We start from the raw sequence: 18,790 nt of genomic DNA, 5'->3' as shown, positions 1-18,790 counted from the left end.
AAATAAAACTGCCATAATATATATAGTGTTTTGTAGCTTTAGTTTTAGGGAGGGTATATTTTTGTCCCTGCTGAGAGGAAAGTTCTTTTTTTGTTTGAATGTCACACAACACAAAAAATTATCACGCAAAAGTATTAATGTTGTTGCTTATCAGTGACATTTCCCAGTGAAGTAATCAATTTTTCATGTTATTTTTTATATACAAATGGCTGTAATATAATGCAAACAAACTGGTAATTTAAAGAGGTAAAATCCTAAAAATGAATGAATATTTGGTATTTATGATCAAGACAGTTGTTTGTATGGAAAAATGAAGTCATTAAAAGTGAAATAATATTATTAAACATAATGTTTTTTGCAGGTTTTGTCCCGAAGATGGTAAGAGGTAGAGGAAGTACTACACAAAAATAGTTAAAGTCAGTGTTGCTGCCAATCAATGGCATATGTAAGGCTTTGTTAACCATAAGAAATACCATTATCATGTGGTATATGGAAAATAATTGTGGTATTACATTTGATATATTTATTTATTTTATAGGGACAGAGCATGTTTATGAACATCAGTTTAAATACAACTAGCATAGCAAGAATTCTCATTTACATATGTTGTCCTGAGGCAGGTTACAAACAAAGACGGCCGCATCATTTTTAAAAACTGGCATTTAAAGGGTTAAAATACATAGAAATGACTCAGGACAGATTTTGGTTAAAAGTCAGGTAATTGAAAGTTAAAGTTTTCCCCGAAGATGCTGAAAGGATGTTTTTAGAAGGACCCCTCAGGGTCAAGTAAAAGTATCTAAAATAAAGTGATTGAGTAAATGGCCCCAGTTAGTGTAGGCTAAATTATTCTATGACATGTTATATCATTAGTGTTGATGTATTACTAACCATTAAACATTTCTTTATTGTAGCTTTATTGAGTTGGAGCTAGTATTAACTACTTTATGTACATTCAGGTAACTTGGTTCAGTTGTTCCCAACGTAGAGAGGCCGGCCCCTTCAAAGGGTCACATGATAAATCTGAGGGGCCCTGAAAATAATATGAGGGCTTGAAATAAGAAGATACAAAGTTCTGCCACACAAAGTTACTGTCATTCTTTTCTTCATATTTTCACATTTTTTAAAAAGGTTTTAACTTCGTAATATTTGCCAATTTAGGCCTCGGACATGAAACAATCAGACAATTAAAAGGAAAATCACTCTTTGGTTTGTTTGGTTATAATTAAAACAATTCTAATGGGGGACACAAATCTAAATATTTGGGAACAACTGGTTTAAACTCTAGCAAAGCATTGTGTGATTAATCACATAATGTGAGTATTAATCTAAAACGATGTTTATAGTACAAACTACTACTACTACTAATAATAATAATAATAAAAGATGCAATGGAGTAAAAAGTACAACTATTCCAGTTAACCAAGTTTGTTCCTCTCTGTTCAGAGTGAATTATCAGCCTTTCATTTTGCAACCACTTATCAACACTAGGTGGTGCTGCATACCCATAGTTTGCTTGACAGACCCAGATACTCTACTTGTAAAAGTATCATAACAGAAGTGGAAATATTAACTGTACATGTACGCATACTAATGTATTGCAGTGAGTCTGATAATACAAATGCACATATGCGATGAAATGCTATAGAGAGACAGAGAGGTTTACATGTTTGTGGATAGTTAAAGCATTATCCATCTTGTGATCCTGCAGACCAGTAATCACAACCAAAATTCACAAATAATGTTATTATGGTAAAAACCATTAAGACATTTTTTTATTCAGTTGTGACAGAGACTTTCAACAGTTGTTCATGCATGTGGGTGTATTCATTGAATGGGAACTTTACACTGAAAGGTACAATAAAGTTATCATTGTCACACAATAACACAACAAGATACTGACGTCATCAGTGTGGGTTTTGTATTCCCTCCATTTCTAAGAGAAGTGGTTGAACTTCTAGAGCTGGAGAACTCATGTGCTGTGTTTCTACATTGTCAGTCCTGTCGGCTACCTGGTTCAGCAGAGAACATGCAAAGTCCTGTGTGTGGTGGACGGATCCTACTGGCTCATTTGGTCTGGAACTATCGACAGAGCTCTGTCGGCCCAGGATGTGGCCTGTGCATATTGACGTGTGGACTCCTGAAGGGTTGAGAGAGCTGAAAGCAGTGTGATACTGTGGCTGACTTGAGGGGGTGACAGAGGAATGGATGGGTGTCTGGGACCTGGTCTGATTATGTGTAGGGTCAGAGTTGGTTTGAACACCCAGAGAAGGATGGGTGTAGCCAGTATTTACTGGGGAACATATGGGAAGAGTGTTGCTCATTGTGGGAACAGAGGCATTGTAGGCCACCTGTGGGGCCTGACAAACCACCGGGAAGCTACTGAAGGCAGAGCTGAGGCCCAACAGGGATGGACACCTCTGACCATGTGAGTGGGTCATGTAAGGAGAGTTTGGAGTTGTTCTGGAGGTTGGGTAGGGGCCACACTGGCTCTGCAGCCTGTTAGCTGAGGCCGCTTCTCTGTCAGAGCAGCACACGTGTAGACAGGACGACATGGGGCTCAATGAGTGCAGCAAGGTGGGACTTCTGCCCTGGGAGGCCATCCCAGTGCAGCCACACACGTTTCTGGCAGGGTGGCTAATGGCTTCATGATGGAGGTGCAGTCCAGTGGCCATGTTTAAAGGGACGTGGGGCGGCCAGTCACTGGAAGCAGTAACATTAGGACTGGGAGCCATCTGTATTCCACAGGAATATGAAGAACCTGGAGAGTTGTAATGGAGCATGGCCATATGAGACTGTAGGCAATGCATTATGTCATGGAGCTCCTTGGCGAGGTTGGAGACATCTTGGTTCAAGTTATTCACCTAAAAAGCAGAAGTAATAGAAAGTTGTCTTGGAGCATATGTGAAGTTTAATGTTTTCATGTAGTTTCTCAAAGATATAAACAGATATGTACCTCAAAGGAAAAGATAAAAGTCTAGTTGTTAAAAACATACAGTTTAAATTAGATTATGTTCACGTGTTGGAGTTGATTTGAGTGTCAGTCCACTTATGATGCCACATTTAAATTAGCTATATCTTGGATTTTGTTGGGATATGATCCACTTTTCTCAGACTCATAAATATCAGTCCCCTATAAACATGCCTGATGTTTCATTAAGATACGTATATTATTCTTAGAAATCAACACAAATGTTGAAAAATGCAACATTAAGTGAAAAGAAATTCCTGGATACACACTAAAATATAATGGATTCTTCCCTTACCCATACCACATCCTTCCACCCAGTGTTTTAATTTTGAACTTACCTCTTTGTTCAGCTTGCTTATGTTTTGTCTCACTTCCTCTGTTTCCAAAAGCAGGTTAGCATTCACTTGTAACCGTTCTGAAAAAGCATAAATATGAGTTTGTACTTTATTAAAAAATATTAAAGTGTGTAGTTCACATTTCATTCGCTGTGCAGAGACTTTACCTGTTAAATTAGTCTTGGCTTCGCTCTGCTCGACATTAAACTGAAATGCGAGACTATTGTCCTCAATTCCATCCACGACTCTGCACAGACACAAATTATGTCACATCACTTTGAATAGATGCAAATTGAATATTGATATATATTTGGATGAAGCAGGATGACAAGGTTACCTGGGGCTAAGGTCCAGTGGACTAACACAAGGTAAGAATGGCATGAGCAGCTTGGCAGGCCGATGGTTCGAGTCTGTGTCAGTGGTAAGACTGGGCAAGGGGGAGAGAGAGAGCTCCTCTCTCTCTCTGAATGCCTGAGGAGAGGGGCTGCAGCCTCTGCTGCCTTGGACAGGTGACCGACAGAGGTGGAGTGCGTTGATGTGGTGGAGCTCCTCCCCCAACAGGCTGCTGAGACAGCGCTGATGGACGGGGCTGCCCATTCCCTGCAGCAGAGGCCCTCTTCTCTGCTGAGAGTGTCTCATGTCGTCCTCGTGTTCTGCATAGTCTGCCTCAATGATAAATGGCAGCTTGTGGTCCACAGAAACATGACTCTGAGGAGAGGGGGAAGTTGAATATATGTTGAAATTATTTGAAGCTCCTGGAGTCTTCTTCATGGGTAACACAACCATCATGTCACTGTACAAACAGGGCTTCAACATAAAGTGGCATCACATTTAGTGTTGACGAAATGAATCTCTAGTGTAAATTGGCAGATATTTGTAGGTACAGAGTCCTTTAAAATCTGCTGTCTAGCTACATTCGGTCATTTCTACTCTCTTTATATCAGAATTCAAGCTACCAAGCAATGTGAAGTTTCTGAAAAACAATCTCACTGGGGGCTACAGTAAGATCTCTCATACCTGGTGCATAATGAAGTGTGAACAAAAACCAGAATTAACTAGAAAGTCACTCAGTAGAGCCCATCAAGATCCATTAATGTTCGTGATCAGCTCCAAAAGTGAATGACTTCTTCCATACCACATCCTTTCAATAAGTTTTGTGGAAATCGGTCTTGTAGTTTTTGCGTAATCCTACAAACAAACCAACCAACAAACAAACGGACAGGGATGAAAACATAACCTCGTTGGAAGAGGTAACAACGGTTGCAAAGATTTCCTCTTGTAGAATCCCATACTCAGCTTGTGCTCTTACTTTCAGTTCAATATGTTGCCTGTATAGCTCATGTACCTGAATTTTTAGAATGGGTGACGCAAGTAGAGGAAGATATATGCGGATGCTGTGGGAGACATCTTCAGACATGGGGGTGACAATTACTCATGTTACTCTGTTAGCGTTTGTATATTGTTCCACGTTCTGGTCTCCTTGATGCATCAAGTCTACATTAAAATCTTCTGCATAAGACATCAGCTGCTGCCGGAGTTCTCCTTTCACCAGCTTCCAGAAAACTTCCATAACACCTGTGGCCTCTGTGCCGTGTCTTTCACTTGCTTTTTTCTCTTTTATCTCAGCTGTGTGTGTGAGTCCAGGCAGTTTAATGTGCTGTTTTCAATATTAATCATAACAGGTTTTCAGTGAAGCAGACCGATGTTTTATGATGTGAACACAGATCGTACTGAAACTGACTGCCAGATGTATCAGGCAGATCAAAGCTGAAATAATTAGCTTAGTGAGGAACACATACCTGAGACAATCTCGGTGTCCATGGAAACCGTGCTGCTCCCTGGAGATATAGATGATAAAATTAACAATGAATTACACCTTTATATTCTATGAGGTAGAGTAGCCTATAGGCATTTTTCCAGTAGAGCAGGTACTAGAAAATTGAATTCTGTCTCTGTCTGCAGTGATCTCCACAAAATATCAGATGTCTTACATCAGTTTCGCTGCCCTCTCTCAAGTTGTAGGTGAGGTTGTGGTGGATGTCAGAGCTGAAGCGGCTGCCGTACTCTGGGTACAGCCTGAGGACCTCCATCAAAGCCTTGACACTGATGTACTGCAAGTCGCAGTAGGTCAGTGCCTTCACATCTGCGTTTGTCTTGATCACCTGGTCACGTTCCGGGAGATCAGCCCCGATGAGGTCACCTTTGCCTGCAGAGAATGTGGGGTTAAGCGGAGGGGATACAACAACGCAAAAGAAGCAAAAACAAGCAACAGAGGAAATATTCCACATTTGGTTGCACACTGACCCAGAATGGCTAAGACCATGGTGTCTTTCAGAACCTCCAGGGAACCCGAGCAGACGAAATAGTTGGCTTGTAGGGCATCTCCGTGGCGGATGAGATATTCTCCTGGTGCGCAGAAGGAGGTCTTGATGTGCAGGGAGAGGGAGCGCAGACACCCTCTGCTTGCTCGCTCAAACACAGGCAGCTGCAGGATGTCTTTGTTCAGATGCATGGCGATGTCAGCTCGCAGCTCGTCCGGGAAGTCATGCAGCAACTGAAACACAACACAGGAAAAAGAAGGTGTCAAGTCTGTATACAGCTTCTGACAGTACCAACAGGTCCACTGCATACTTGAATACTTCCCCTGCCCCTAAACACATGCACCAAAAAAAAGATCCATGGTGGTTTGATGCACGCGTGTGACGTGTCAAGCCGCTGAGTAAAAACAGAAGTGTTAAAGCCAACAAGTTCTCAGAAACCAGCCACAGTGTCTGCTACCTTCAACAGTGAATAAATTACCTACAGATGGCAATGGCGAGGGTGTTAATGAGTACTCTCTATATTTCAACTCCTACCCTTGTAATTACAGGGTACTCCTCCTAGATCGGTGCTGGTATTGTAACTGATGTGTCATCTACTTAAGGAAATGGATTAAGACTCCGGAGAATTTTGGAGATGACCCACATTTCATGAATCTAGCACCCGCACAAAAATACATTACTGCAACCTACTCAGTCATAAGCTCATTTAGAGTTACTTATTAAAAAGTTATTAAACTAATATTTGATTAAATCTGAGGTAAAAGGTTACTTTAACCAAATGAACCACACTACACTGCTAATTTCTGATCTGTCACCCACCTCATTGGCGTTGATGCCATTGTTGACCGACCAGGTGGCCTGAAAGTACTCCAACATTCTCTGCTTCAGCTGCTGAGGTAGCCGATGCACACGGATGAAGTCCTTCAGGTCCTTCATTCGGGTGTGATAGAGCGAGCGCCGCGAGTACATGCGCTGGATGATGGCTGTCACGTTGCCGAAGACCACTGCATGCATCAGGGCTGCAGGAGGGAGGGAGAGCGGCTGACGTTCATGGTGTTTTCTCAGAACATTTATCATAACTTGGTGAATTTTCTGTGAACCCACCACCCATGAGCATGATGCAGATGGAGAAGATTTTCTCTGCGTCCGTATTGGCACAGACGTTGCCAAAACCGACACTGGTGAGGCTGCTGAGGGTGAAGTAGAGAGAGGCGATATAGGCACTCGGCATGGAGGGACCACCCATGGTGCTGTTGATGTATGGGGTCTCCAGACGCTTTCCCAACTCCTGAAGCCAGCCTGGTGGATGAGGTCAGAACATGGTTGGATCTCAGGCGACTAAACTAAATTCAACCATTCTGACAGCTTAAATATGACGGTTGCACAACTGTTTCTAGTCTCTCTTCTCTCCCCTCTTTTTCACCCACCTCTCCTTTCTCCCCCATTTTACTCCGCTCACCCCAACTGGTCGAGGCAGATGGCCGCCCAGTTCTCAGAGAGGTGTCTTCAAGTAGCCACAGTCACAAAAGTGCATGCTCATTGTAAAATTGTTGGTTTTTACTCTATAATTTTTAGGGTCTCATAATATTATGTAAAGAGCCTTGAGATTTTGTATGTTATGATTTCAATCAATCAATCAATCAATCAATTAAATTTGTATGGTATAGCCTATATTCCCAACAAGTTGCGACATCCTCTGCCTGTAACCCTCAGCAAGAGTCAGGAAAAATTTGCCGCTATACTATCCAAATTGAATGAAAAGTTATCATGTATTTTAGAAATCTGCTTCAACAGATGACCCTCTCTTCATCGGTAGGTGATATAATGGGAAGTTGTATAATTCATACTGGTGATATAATGGTATTACTCTGTGACCTACACTTCCTCTGCACAGACAAGACAGGATAGATGTTGTAATGATGCTGCAGCTTTCAGGCATTCAAGCATGACAAGAGATGTGCAGAACTAACCCACTGGGGGAGGCATTCAAAACGGTTGAGCAATGCCAAACAAGTGAGGAACAACATTACACTCTTGAATCATTTGTGAGACCTATCAAACATACACATGTGGCTCACCTATGTCCCAGGTAACAGGGTCACTGCTCTCTATCTCCTTGCGTCCGATGACGTACCAGACACAAGCCATCCAGTGAGCCAGCAGAGCAAACACAGACATGAGCAGGGTCAGGACCACGGCGCTGTACTGAGAGTAACGATCCAATTTCTGCAAGAGGCGCAGCAGACGCAGCAGACGGACCGTCTTCAACAAATGCACAAGCGAGGTCTAAAGTTGAGGAAAGGGAGAACAGGATATAAAAGCTGGATCAGATTAGTCAAAGTCCCTTGATCATTCGACAAAAGGGGGGTCGAATATCCTTGAATATCTTCTGCAGTCTTGTAGGACACAAGTGCAATCTGTGCACAATGTTGAACTGAATCAAAGCTTGCTTGGCATTCATAGAACTACTGTGAACTACCTCCTTCAGTCCTCCCTGAATGAATCTGATAATAGAATATGTCAATTTCGCAACAAGAAACAGCGCCTTTAGTATATGGTTCAATACAGTTTAAAGATTGTCCACAGCATTAGGATCTGGGTGCTGATCATTCATTTGGGACATGAGGCCTTCAAAATGTCGCAGTTGAAGAAAACTGAAAAGATTACAAGATGCAAGTGGAAACCTCCGCTGCAGAGGTGGTCATTAATACAGAAATTTCTTAGATAGATTATACCCTTCTTTCTTTATGTTGTGAAAACTGTGTGGAATCAGTTTCCAGATACATTTTAGGGGCTTTCATTATAGACAACACCATATACCAAACCTTTAAGGAGTTCTGGATTATGGGGTAATTGTTCTCGTTGATGTCTTTTTAATTTTTGTTGCGCTATTAAGGAGAGCTGGGAGACATGAATGCTTGCAGGAGGGCTGCTCAACCGGTTATCAAGGATGCATTTCTTCCAGGTTGCTGCGATGGGCGGCAACAACGGCATAACCGCTCACTGGGATTTACTGAAAAATAAATTTAAAAAACAATGTTACCATCTTTATGGCATTAATACATCTCACAGTAAAAATAGTTAACGTTTTCCAAAACTCTATGTTATTTTTCAATTGTTTCATCTTTTTGTCCAAAATACACTTGAATAACTGCAGCTTACTTTTAGTTACAATAACCAAACTCGCCAATTTATCTAGGACAATATTGAATGGGGTAGTCTCCAGGAATGTCTTGTCTACCATTTGTAATAGAGGTATAAATTCAGTCTTTGCCCAATTTATTCTCAATCCTGAAAATGAGTCAGATATATCTATTAAATCTAACGGGGGGGCAATAGAAGCTTAAGGATAAGAAATTAATATAATGACATAATCTGTGTAAGTATTCATTAGTATAACATATGGTGTGTCCCAACCTCTCATCTAACCAAAATGTGCTATCTTATAATAGCATCTATTGTGAAGCATGAGTTTATTGTTAATAATAGCATTATTTATTTTTTTAACCAGAGTCAGAGAGATGTCTTTATGAGTCAGCTAAGGCCTCTGGCAAAGTACGACTAATCCGCAGGAAGTACCAGTGTTCCTCTTAGACGATATAACTAAAGCGAGAAAGCTCAGTGAAGTGAATGTGGATAATCACCTCCAGTCCACTGCTCTGGAGGAACAACACAAAAACATTGCTAGTCTTAAAGTTTGTGCATTTAAAGAGACAGACAGTTATAAAACCCTGGGTGCCGACAGAGTGGTGCCGGTCATTTTATTACCACAGTGATGTTGAAAGCGTAGAGGAGGTCGAAGGGCAAAGCTGCGATCAGATCCACGAAGAACCAAGTGGTGCAGTAATGGAGGTAGATGGAGCGGGCGTCGTACACCACCTGTCCCGACTGACTCACGTAGGTGGTGCGGAAATTCAGGATAATATCTGAGGCGCAAAGTAATACATAAAAAAAAATAATTCATGATTGTAAGACACATTTAAGGTGTAATATAAGCAGTTTGGAAGTTTACTGGGATTGTTGTTCAGGCAGAAAGAAAATTACCAATTTAAAAATCGTCCAAAAAATATTCACAAATCCATGAAACTGTGGTTTTTAGTTAAACAGTTTAGTAAGACTATTTATAAAAGAGGGCCAAGTACACCTTTTAAACCACTTCATCCATAAGCAGTATAAAATTAACTGTTAATATTAGTTTTAATATTACAGTATACTCGTTATACAAGTTTTCAAAATCTGTAATAAAGGGAGACCAGGAAGAAACACTTTATAAATACTATACTGTTAACAGCTAAGGCAAGTTAGGTTAGGTCCATACCAGCTGGACATTAATGATTAGACAACACAGTTGATTGAGGGCTGATATTATGGACATTTCTTTTTACTTGTTTGTGCAAATTAATACAAGGAGAATTGCAATACTGTGATAATTTACATGACACATCCTTGGCAATTTATTTTCACTTGGAGAGAGTTGTTTCTTGCAGCGAGGCTCAATGGAGAGAGTGTTTGTGAAGCTAAATGAAACTGGTTCAGGGACAGGTCTTCAACATTGAGCATTGCGCCACATTTTTTAAATTGTATTTTATCAAACAAGGACAATGCACAAAAACATTAGTCTCCAAAAGAGAAGTGATGATTTATCTATCAGCTAATTTCCATCTGCAGTCCTTGGGCAGGTACACACTAAATCTAAAACACACCAAGTACAAAAACATAAATTTACATACAACACCATCAAAGACTCAACAAACAAACACAAACAGTTATGCAGACAAATCTACATGTACACATCAACATATATCAGCACATTCATTCAATATATCGGAAAAATTGCAATTCAACACAATTCAAAATCGGAATCATGGTCAGATTAATGTTTACTCCACGGGAGATAGAGTGAAAGTCTGTGCAAGTTTTAAGCTCAGCTGGAGACATATTCCAATGTTTGATGGCCGTTGAACACTCGATATCTCCAGTGAGAATTGCAGGAAAATGATTCACTTTCACAAAAAGTAAGTAGGTGAAAGAGTGAGCGACAGCATGTGATGCCAGGTGAGTTAATTTGAGCACATATATCACAGACTGTCTGTCCTCAAACGTGTTAAGAGAGAGAAAGAGAAGTCACAGAGCCTCGCGACAGATGTGCTATCACACTTCCTTTGGAGGAAAAATGGAAGGAAGTGAGAGAAATCTAATTATTATTCGTAACCGGGGGCAACAGAGACGCCCTGAGTGGGCGAGGAAAGGTAGGGGGTTCATGTGGTAGCTATTGCCAAGGTAACCACTGCAGATGCACTGGAATATACAGTTATGAAGCGCATTGTTGTCGCTTCATAACGCCGCTCAAGATGCTTCACCACAGAGGTCAGCTGGTGCACAGCACGCAATCACTTTAAAAGATGTTGCTCTAAAATTATAGGGGTTCGATCTACCAATTATCTTACTGAAAGAAGAAGAAATATTCAAAATGAATGAAATCTATTTTTTTTCAAGGTCCTAAAATTGTCGATTGCAATAGTTTTATCAAACGAATCATTACCAAGTATGAAGAGCACCTCCACGGCTATGTCACTGCCTTTAGTGCTTTGATTGATGAGCGAGTGGTGGTCGCTGTCCTGGTCATGACTGGCAAAGCAGACGTCGTAAGGCACGGTGACAGCGACGTAGAAGGTCGCCAGTAGAATGAGCCAATCCCACAGGGCCTTGGAGATGCTGTAGTGCAGCAGGATGAAGCGTGACTTCTTCACGGCCGCAACCTTGTACTCAGGTAGAGACGGCTTCTGGAACACACTCTGAAAGGACCACGAGAAAATTGACTCTGCGGGAGGTGGAAGTCATGAGATCAAAATGTGTATTTCATTGACATCCTGGTGAGGTGGGAGAGTAGTGGTCCTCAGTTGGAGAGAGGAAGCTTGTTTGATGAACTTACTGCCTGCATTATGTTTACGGCCACCTTAAACCCAGAGGAATAATGAATCCTTTGGATAAATGAAACCAAATCTGAAAATGAAACAGGATGAATAAATTCATTTCCCCCTGTGTCTGCATATATTAATAAGCTCAGCATGAAGCACTGAGCGCGGCTGGTTAAACAGCCAATGATCAACCATTTTCATTAACTTCAAAAGATTTGTAATCAATTTCGAGTGAACTTGAATAAGGAAATTATAGGCACGTGATTGTTGATTGGACACCAGTGGTTTAAAGAGGGTTTTTGAATGTCTCGTGTTAGTAACATTAAAATCATATGTGAGATTAACACTCACCATACACCAGTGATGGGGTTAACAAAGTACAATTACTTCATTACTGTACCAATTTAGATTTAATACCAGGTACTTTTCAGTTTTACTTCGATACATAAATCAGGAAATATGTGTACTGTTTGCTCCACTACAGTTTTTGCAAAGGATTGTGTTACATGTTAACTTTATTTTTATATTTTTAAAAGTAAAATTAATAAATAGAGTCCAATTGGGCCACTGATCCAATCAGAGTGGGCAGGAAACATTAGATTCCGCCTCCTTTGATGAGAGCAAGTGCACCTGCAGCAGCAGATGCAAACGCAGCCATAATGATGTAGTAGACCATTGTATTATGGGAAAGGCTACAGCACTTTTAATTTGAATACTTTAAGTATATTTAACTTACTTAAAAGTTCAGCAAATACTTAGCAAATACTATTTAAAGAAAAGCACCCACACATCCCTTGGTAAGAATGAATAATGAAATATTGAGACTGTATATTGTAGCTTTAATTATCTTGAAGCTATGGCTTTGACTCACATCAGTCAGTTTCCTGTTGCCCCTCTTGGTGAACAGGTTGGTCAGGTGGTGCAGAATTGTCCTTCCCCTCTCCCGAGCTTGGGAGAAGTGAGATTGGTTGCTTTTCCTGCCTTGGTAAGCAGCCTCCGACGTACCTGTGGGCGAAAACCATAACGGCCCAAGAATAAATGTAAATTGAGACGTATTCCATTTGTCTTTGAACGATTTAAAAAACAAGCAGTGGCAACATGACATTTTGAAGTTGAAGTAGTCAATTAAAATAGGACTGCTAACTGCTAAGACGTGCAGGCCTCACCTTCTCCTTGGGCGTAGTGACAGCTTTTCTCATGCGATTCACTGACATCTTTGAAGGATAACAGGAACAGCACCACCTCACTTTTCTCATTTTTAATTGGAACAATATCCAGGAGGCACCAAAATGGGTTTCCTGAGGATATCAAAAAAGTTATTAATCTTGTTATCCAACAATACATCTCTACAGTTTATACCCCCAAAAAATGATTGCATTCCTATTGATTCTGGAGTAACATTGTTTTTTTTAATTTTGTGTCTGTGTGAAGACCAGGGAAATGGCTGAAAAACCCCCACAACCAAACACTCTTCAGGTCAGGTTAGATCAATCAAAGTCTGCGCTCCAGAATGCACGGCCAATCTGGGTGAACAGATGAGTCCTCCTCACCATTTTTCCGGTAAAAGCAGACTTCTGCCTGGTACTCCCGCTGTCCCTCCAGAGCTTTGTCCAGCTGCTGGATTGCACTTTCATTGGTCTCGACGCCGTGAAGGAAAATGCAGGTACAGGTTTTCTGCATCACCTCAATCCGCACAAAGCCGGTCAGCTCGCAGAACCCATCAGAGCAGTACACAATGGGGTAACCGTGGCGACCCTGAGCATTTCCCAGTAGAAAGTTACTGTCTGCAAGATAAATAAAAAACAAGGATGGAGGTGAAACAAATTCATAATTTAATTGAGGAATCACAAAGACAGGTGAGCAAGTGGCAATATTGTTTTCTGACTGCACAGCTGTGATGCAGTTTGACACAGTTGCAGCAATGAAAATAGGGGGGCTGGGGGGGGGGGGACTCTTGTCTCGTTTTCTTGTCCTTGGTCTTCTCCTCGGTTTTGGTCTTCTCATTGATCTTGTCCATGGTCTTGGTCTAATAATTATACCTGGTCTTATCTTTTACTTGTCCTTGTCTTGGTCTTGTCTTTGTCCCATCTTGGTCTTGTCTCTTCATGGTCTCGACTTGGTTTTGTCTTGTCCTTGGTCTTGTCTTGCCTCTTCATTGTCTCGTCTCGGTCCTCTCCTGTCTCTTCTTGGTCTTGTCTCTTCATGGTCTTTACTTGGTTTTGTCTTGTCCTTGGTCTTCAATCCAATTCAAACAGATGCCCGAAGAAAAGTTGTTCTACACAAGTTTTATTTTTTAAATTTATTTATTTGTGATACATCTATATTCAAAATAGTTTGGGACATTGATTTGGGAAGTCAAAAGGCTATTACTTCCACAGAAGATTGCTTAATTTAACAATGCCCACCATGTGGCAGAAAATCTTTTTCTCTCTAACACAGCTTCCGATCACAGTTGAATTAAAACTTTAATATGCAGTGTTTATATAACAGGAGAGAGCTTCTAGGTCTTAAGAATGGTTTTAATGGTGGAGGTGAAGATCTCTGTGAAAACAATTCAGTCAGATACTTGACATTGAAATCCTTTGGGCATTAAAAAAGAACTGTGAGTATTACTGCTAACTGCTGGAACATTGAGGAGTCATTTTAGGGCAGGATGTGTAGGTGGCAAAACGAATAATCATGAAACCCTGCGTTTAAAGAAATCATTTATTCAAACTGAGGCTTGGTGTAAAATTTGTATTCACTAAAACACAGAATAGTCAAATAGCAACACTAGGATGGCTGTAAGAAATGTGAATAGAAAGAATCTACCTCTGAAATCATGTAGTATGAGAACTGTTAGTGCACAGAGAGCAGACTGATGTACATTTCTGTCTATTGAAACTACACATACTCTATGTATAGAGAAATAAAGTAGTCCATCTTCAGTCCCTTTTTTTAAACCTGCTTATGTGCTGCAGAGTGATGTGTAAAAATCCTAAACGATACAGGTCCACTCCCCTTCTTGTCGACTGTAAAGCGAAATAACGATAATCATCGTTCTCTGACTAGTGCAGGTTTACTTTCACTTCACAAGAGACAGGTCGTGTCCAATGAAGGGTGTTTCCTTTCACTTGTTCATTCTGGTGCACATGGAGCGCAAGCAGATTAAATGTCAAACTAAAATATTTGTTTAAACATACCGCCCAACACTATAATGATGATGTTATAAGTGAGAGGACAATGCCGGACATCTGTGCTGCGGCGAGTTTTAATGAGTGATGCTTTGTGCTCTCCTCCAAAGCTCAGAGAGCAAACACAGACTGATGGTTTGTTCAGGTGCACACAGCTATAGTCTCACCTGATGTATTTTAATTGTTCCTGAGGCAAAGAAATGCAATTAGAGACATGATGTATTATTCCTGATATGTTTACAGTTAGTCTCACAAGAAACTAAATTAAGATCTTTCCATGCTTGTGTTGCCATAGCAATTTGCGGTGAACAAATGGCTGCAGTTTGTAAGGTTACCGAGATACTGTGCCCCCCTGAAACACAGATGTATCCAGTGAAGGATCAGCATTAATAGCTTCAGATACAGTGGAGGATTCTGTAAAGATAAAATGCCCAGTCTCTGAAACCCCCTGTGCCTGATTGTCTTTCAATATAAACTGTTCAGACTCATCAGTTAATCAAGCAGATTATTGTCAACTGTAATCCTCAGGAACAAAGTTTAATCTGGGTTGAATCAAACTCTCCCACTTCAAGAGATTCGAGATACTTTATTGTTTGACAGTTGTTGTGATGGCACTCCCTGAGATCTGGAAAATGGTATCTAGTCTAGCTCCCTTTAGTCTATGTCTCCCCTCTCAGTCTGCCTGAGTCTGACTGGCAGTGAAACTCACTCAAAGGGATTTCTTGTCAAGAAACGTTCACGTCGAAGATTAGAAAATGGGGGCGCATGTGAGGTGGGCAATTACAGGAGGTTTGTAATTTCTTATCGTTGCTTCTTCCCTTCCATTTGTCAATCACCCCATGCATTGGATTCCTTTAGTTTAAACTGCAATCACTCTAAAGCAATGATTATCCCCAATTATCAACGACAGAAGTGTGAAGAGGAGAAACGTGCTATTTAAACACCTACTCGAGCAATTAGCAGAAGAGACTGTCGACAGAGAGGAATACAAAAAAAGCTTTCAATGCCTGCTACTGTAAAGTTATGCCAGTAAAAACATTTAATATCTAGATTAATGACTCTCTAGACCCTGATGTCTACAGAGTGCAAATATTATTTTTCGTTAATTACCTATATTTGTAGATGGTGATCGATTAGATGAATAGTCATGTCTCAGATTCCAAAGAGGGTGACTGAGCAGGACCCCTGATGATATTTGATTACCCCTCTGCATAATTTATCTCAATTAATTTCCCTGCTCACATATCAGGGTCATGTGAATACCAGCTCCATTCCCCTGAGCCCGGCCTCGGTGCACAGTCACACCGGGGGGCATTTGTACTGTATTTATTATCTCTTCAGAGACCTGAGTTGAAAATAAGACTTTTAGCTCTGCAGTTACCCTCTCGTCCTCAAAAGAGACGTCCTCACACAGAAAAAGCTTTCGAGTCCACTGAGACACATTCGAGGCAGTTCTCGGACTAGAATCGTGCTCCGAAGCAACATGTTGACAGTTAGAGGCTTCACCTCCCAGCTGCTCGGTCAATCGGTTCACTTCCACATCTGATACTGGGGTATTGGGCGTGTGTGTGTGTGTGTGTGTGTGTGTGTGTGTGTGTGTGTGTGTGTGTGTGTGTGTGTGTGTGTGTGTGTGTGTGTGTGTGTGAAAGAAAGGGCAGGGTGATGTGAAAAAGGGCACTGGAGGATGCATGTGTGTGATCGGGAGATCCAGACGGAGAAAGTGTCATCGCAGTGAACTTGTGAATTTGCTAAGCTGTGATGGACAGTCCGACCCATTCACAGCCTGTCACATTATGTTCTGGAGTCTGCTGATGACTTTCAATTCTGTATGGCTCAATAATGGAGACATGGACTAGTAGAGCAGGATACAATAATACAATGGTCCATAATGGATGGAACGAGGAGGAACATCATTGTCTAAGCATGAAAAACAAACAACCAACCCTCTGTATTTTAATAATGCAAAAGCAAACACCAGCAAACTCCATGTGCATAAGTGAGCGGTGCATCTACTACATTTCATTCATGTCCTCCAGGTGCAGCGTGTTTTATGCAAAAAAGGACGTGAGGGGCATGAGATACCAGCCTTCACTAGTTACTGGTCTCCGTGTTGTAGCTAAAAATAGCTCATGAGATACTTTCTTTCTCAGGGTTTAAAACACATCATGTTTTAGATGTGTACGATTTAACATTAAAGTTTGAACTCAATAAATGGAAAAAATAAAATAAGAAAATTAAGAATCAAAATCCCCAAAAGTGTCATTTTGTCAGTCATGTTTCAACTGATTGCAGATCATTAGGTTATTTTTCTACCCATCAACATAATACCAAAGCTTCTGCACAATCCCACCAGTTATTTTCAAAGGACCTGTTGTTAAACGAAAGATATAATGTGACCGCTGAGATATCAAACATTCAGCAGCATCAAAAAGCCAAATTTCACCAAAACATTAACGTCTCCTTAGCCTATCAGCATTTAACTCTGATTTTATTGCACCTCTCCTGCAACCTTTACACCTCCGCTTGACTCGAAAGAGAAAGAAAATGATGTGCAAAGAAATGATCAAGGTTGGGGTCGGGGTAAATGCAGACATATGTCACAATAGGCCGTCTGTGCCATGACAACAGAGCCCTGAATCCACTGTTTTAAATTGAAAAGAATACATTATAGAAGAATGATGAGCACGAGCTACGCAGCCTTGATGTTACTGTTGAAGGATTTCAATTAGCACGGAGAGCAAGGTGCAAGGAGCCCCTTGACTGTGCAATGCATACATTTCAGCGTCGAATAATCCTAATAAGCAACACAATGGCTCAACCAGCGGCTCCTCGGCTTTGCACTGTCCTTCTCCATTTCGAGCTCTGGTTTGCCGTCGTAACTCGCAGCATTATAATTGGATGTCACAACTGTTGGGCACATTTGTCCAAAGCAGTGTTTTTCAGTGTCAGTCACAACTTTAAAGTGGGTTGAAGAAATGCCACAGGCTATGTAGCCTTGATGATGGAGGCGTAGCTGGTGGAGTTGCATCCTTAGAACTGAGACGAAAACATTTGCAGGCAACACAGTTACAACATTTGAATACATGCGTCCCCAGAGAAAAGTTGGACACACACTGATTGTAGCACAGTATTCCAAAGAAGTCCAACAATGGCCATTGCACACGCAACATAGCGTTCATGTACACTTACAAGTAATAAAAGGCATTCTGAGATTAATATCACCAAATAAAGAGCTATAATAGAAATATCCATAATATACTTACGCGTGCCATCAAAGTGGTTCGCAATGCTATCCAGGAAGGTGTTTTGTGGGGCGAGGAGGCCCTTCATCACAGGCATCTTGTACTAAGAGACAGTAGTTTGTCACCATTCCCCAAAGAGAACCACAGTGCCTCTTCTGTGAGGTTCTATCGGAGTGTGTGAGTGCAGTGTGTTCTTTCTATCCTCTGCGGTCCAGAGGAGACCACTGACATCTTTTTTTTTTGTTGTTGCAGGACTTCTCTCCAAAGCTTCTGTCTCGGTATTGATTCAGGAGCTTTCAGGTTCAGCTGCAAGTCCCTCTGCTCCCAGCTCTGCTCTCAGCTCTGCTTCCAGTGTCACAGTGGAGCCTCAGCTTCTCTTCACACAGTCTAACTCCACTCACCATGGTTCCTACAGCCCCTGACTCCCCTTCCTCTCTCTCTCTCCGTCCCTCCCTCTTCCTCTTCCACACGCTGTCAATATATCAGTTCTCTCTCTCTCTCTCTCTCTCTCTCTCTCTCTCTCTCTCTCTCTCTCTCTCTCTCTCTCTCTCTCTCTCTCACAGAACTTGCGTCCTCCTACTTCTTACTCCCCAGAGAAGTTATTAGAAATCACTTTCTTTATCTTTCTGCTCTCGCTCTAGCTCTCCACTGTGCCTTTTCTGAAAATCAGTTTTGGCAGTTAGGAAATGCTGTTTTGTGTGCTTGCGATTACAGATCACACACAGGCACACACATTGAAAGCCTCAGCATGCGTCGGCCGTTGTGGATGTTCTGCAGCATGAGAGGACGAGACGATGATCCCACTTATTTGGTGTCTGTATTGAGCTTTTGTT

The 18,790-nt window shown here is 41.3% G+C and overlaps 1 protein-coding gene across 2 annotated transcripts; it reads right to left on the bottom strand.

Moving 5' to 3' along the window:
• Positions 1-1,463: 1,463 nt before the first annotated feature.
• Positions 1,464-18,454, bottom strand: kcnh4a (potassium voltage-gated channel, subfamily H (eag-related), member 4a). 2 transcript variants are annotated; one of them, XM_034592494.1, is made up of 16 exons: positions 17,979-18,454; positions 13,093-13,326; positions 12,709-12,840; positions 12,414-12,547; positions 11,167-11,419; positions 9,393-9,550; positions 7,703-7,910; positions 6,729-6,923; positions 6,444-6,643; positions 5,608-5,857; positions 5,295-5,509; positions 5,103-5,141; positions 3,641-4,011; positions 3,471-3,550; positions 3,307-3,383; positions 1,464-2,861 (listed from the first exon to the last, which is right to left on the bottom strand). In XM_034592494.1, exons 1-16 carry the CDS (start codon positions 18,052-18,054, stop codon positions 1,905-1,907), a joined length of 3,579 nt encoding a protein of 1,192 aa, XP_034448385.1. In that variant the 5' UTR covers positions 18,055-18,454; the 3' UTR covers positions 1,464-1,904. The 2 variants fall into 2 exon arrangements, with proteins under 2 accessions (XP_034448385.1, XP_034448386.1); XM_034592495.1 differs by lacking the exon at positions 5,103-5,141.
• Positions 18,455-18,790: the final 336 nt, after the last annotated feature.

This window comes from Hippoglossus hippoglossus, chromosome 8 (genome assembly GCF_009819705.1).
Source record: "Hippoglossus hippoglossus isolate fHipHip1 chromosome 8, fHipHip1.pri, whole genome shotgun sequence".
Taxonomy (NCBI): Eukaryota; Metazoa; Chordata; class Actinopteri; order Pleuronectiformes; family Pleuronectidae; genus Hippoglossus; species Hippoglossus hippoglossus.
Note: the sequence above shows the minus strand (reverse complement) of the source record. Positions and strands in the feature narration are given on the sequence as shown.

Excerpts from the sequence above, each read along its gene's own strand:
- kcnh4a (XM_034592494.1), bottom strand. The coding sequence starts at position 18,054 with ATGCCTGTGATGAAGGGCCTCCTCGCCCCACAAAACACCTTCCTGGAT. Across the intron at positions 5,142-5,294 it reads GAGAGGGCAGCGAAACTGAT|GGAGCAGCACGGTTTCCATG; the intron begins GTAAGACATCTG and ends CTATATCTCCAG. Across the intron at positions 3,551-3,640 it reads CCACTGGACCTTAGCCCCAG|AGTCGTGGATGGAATTGAGG; the intron begins GTAACCTTGTCA and ends GTGTCTGTGCAG.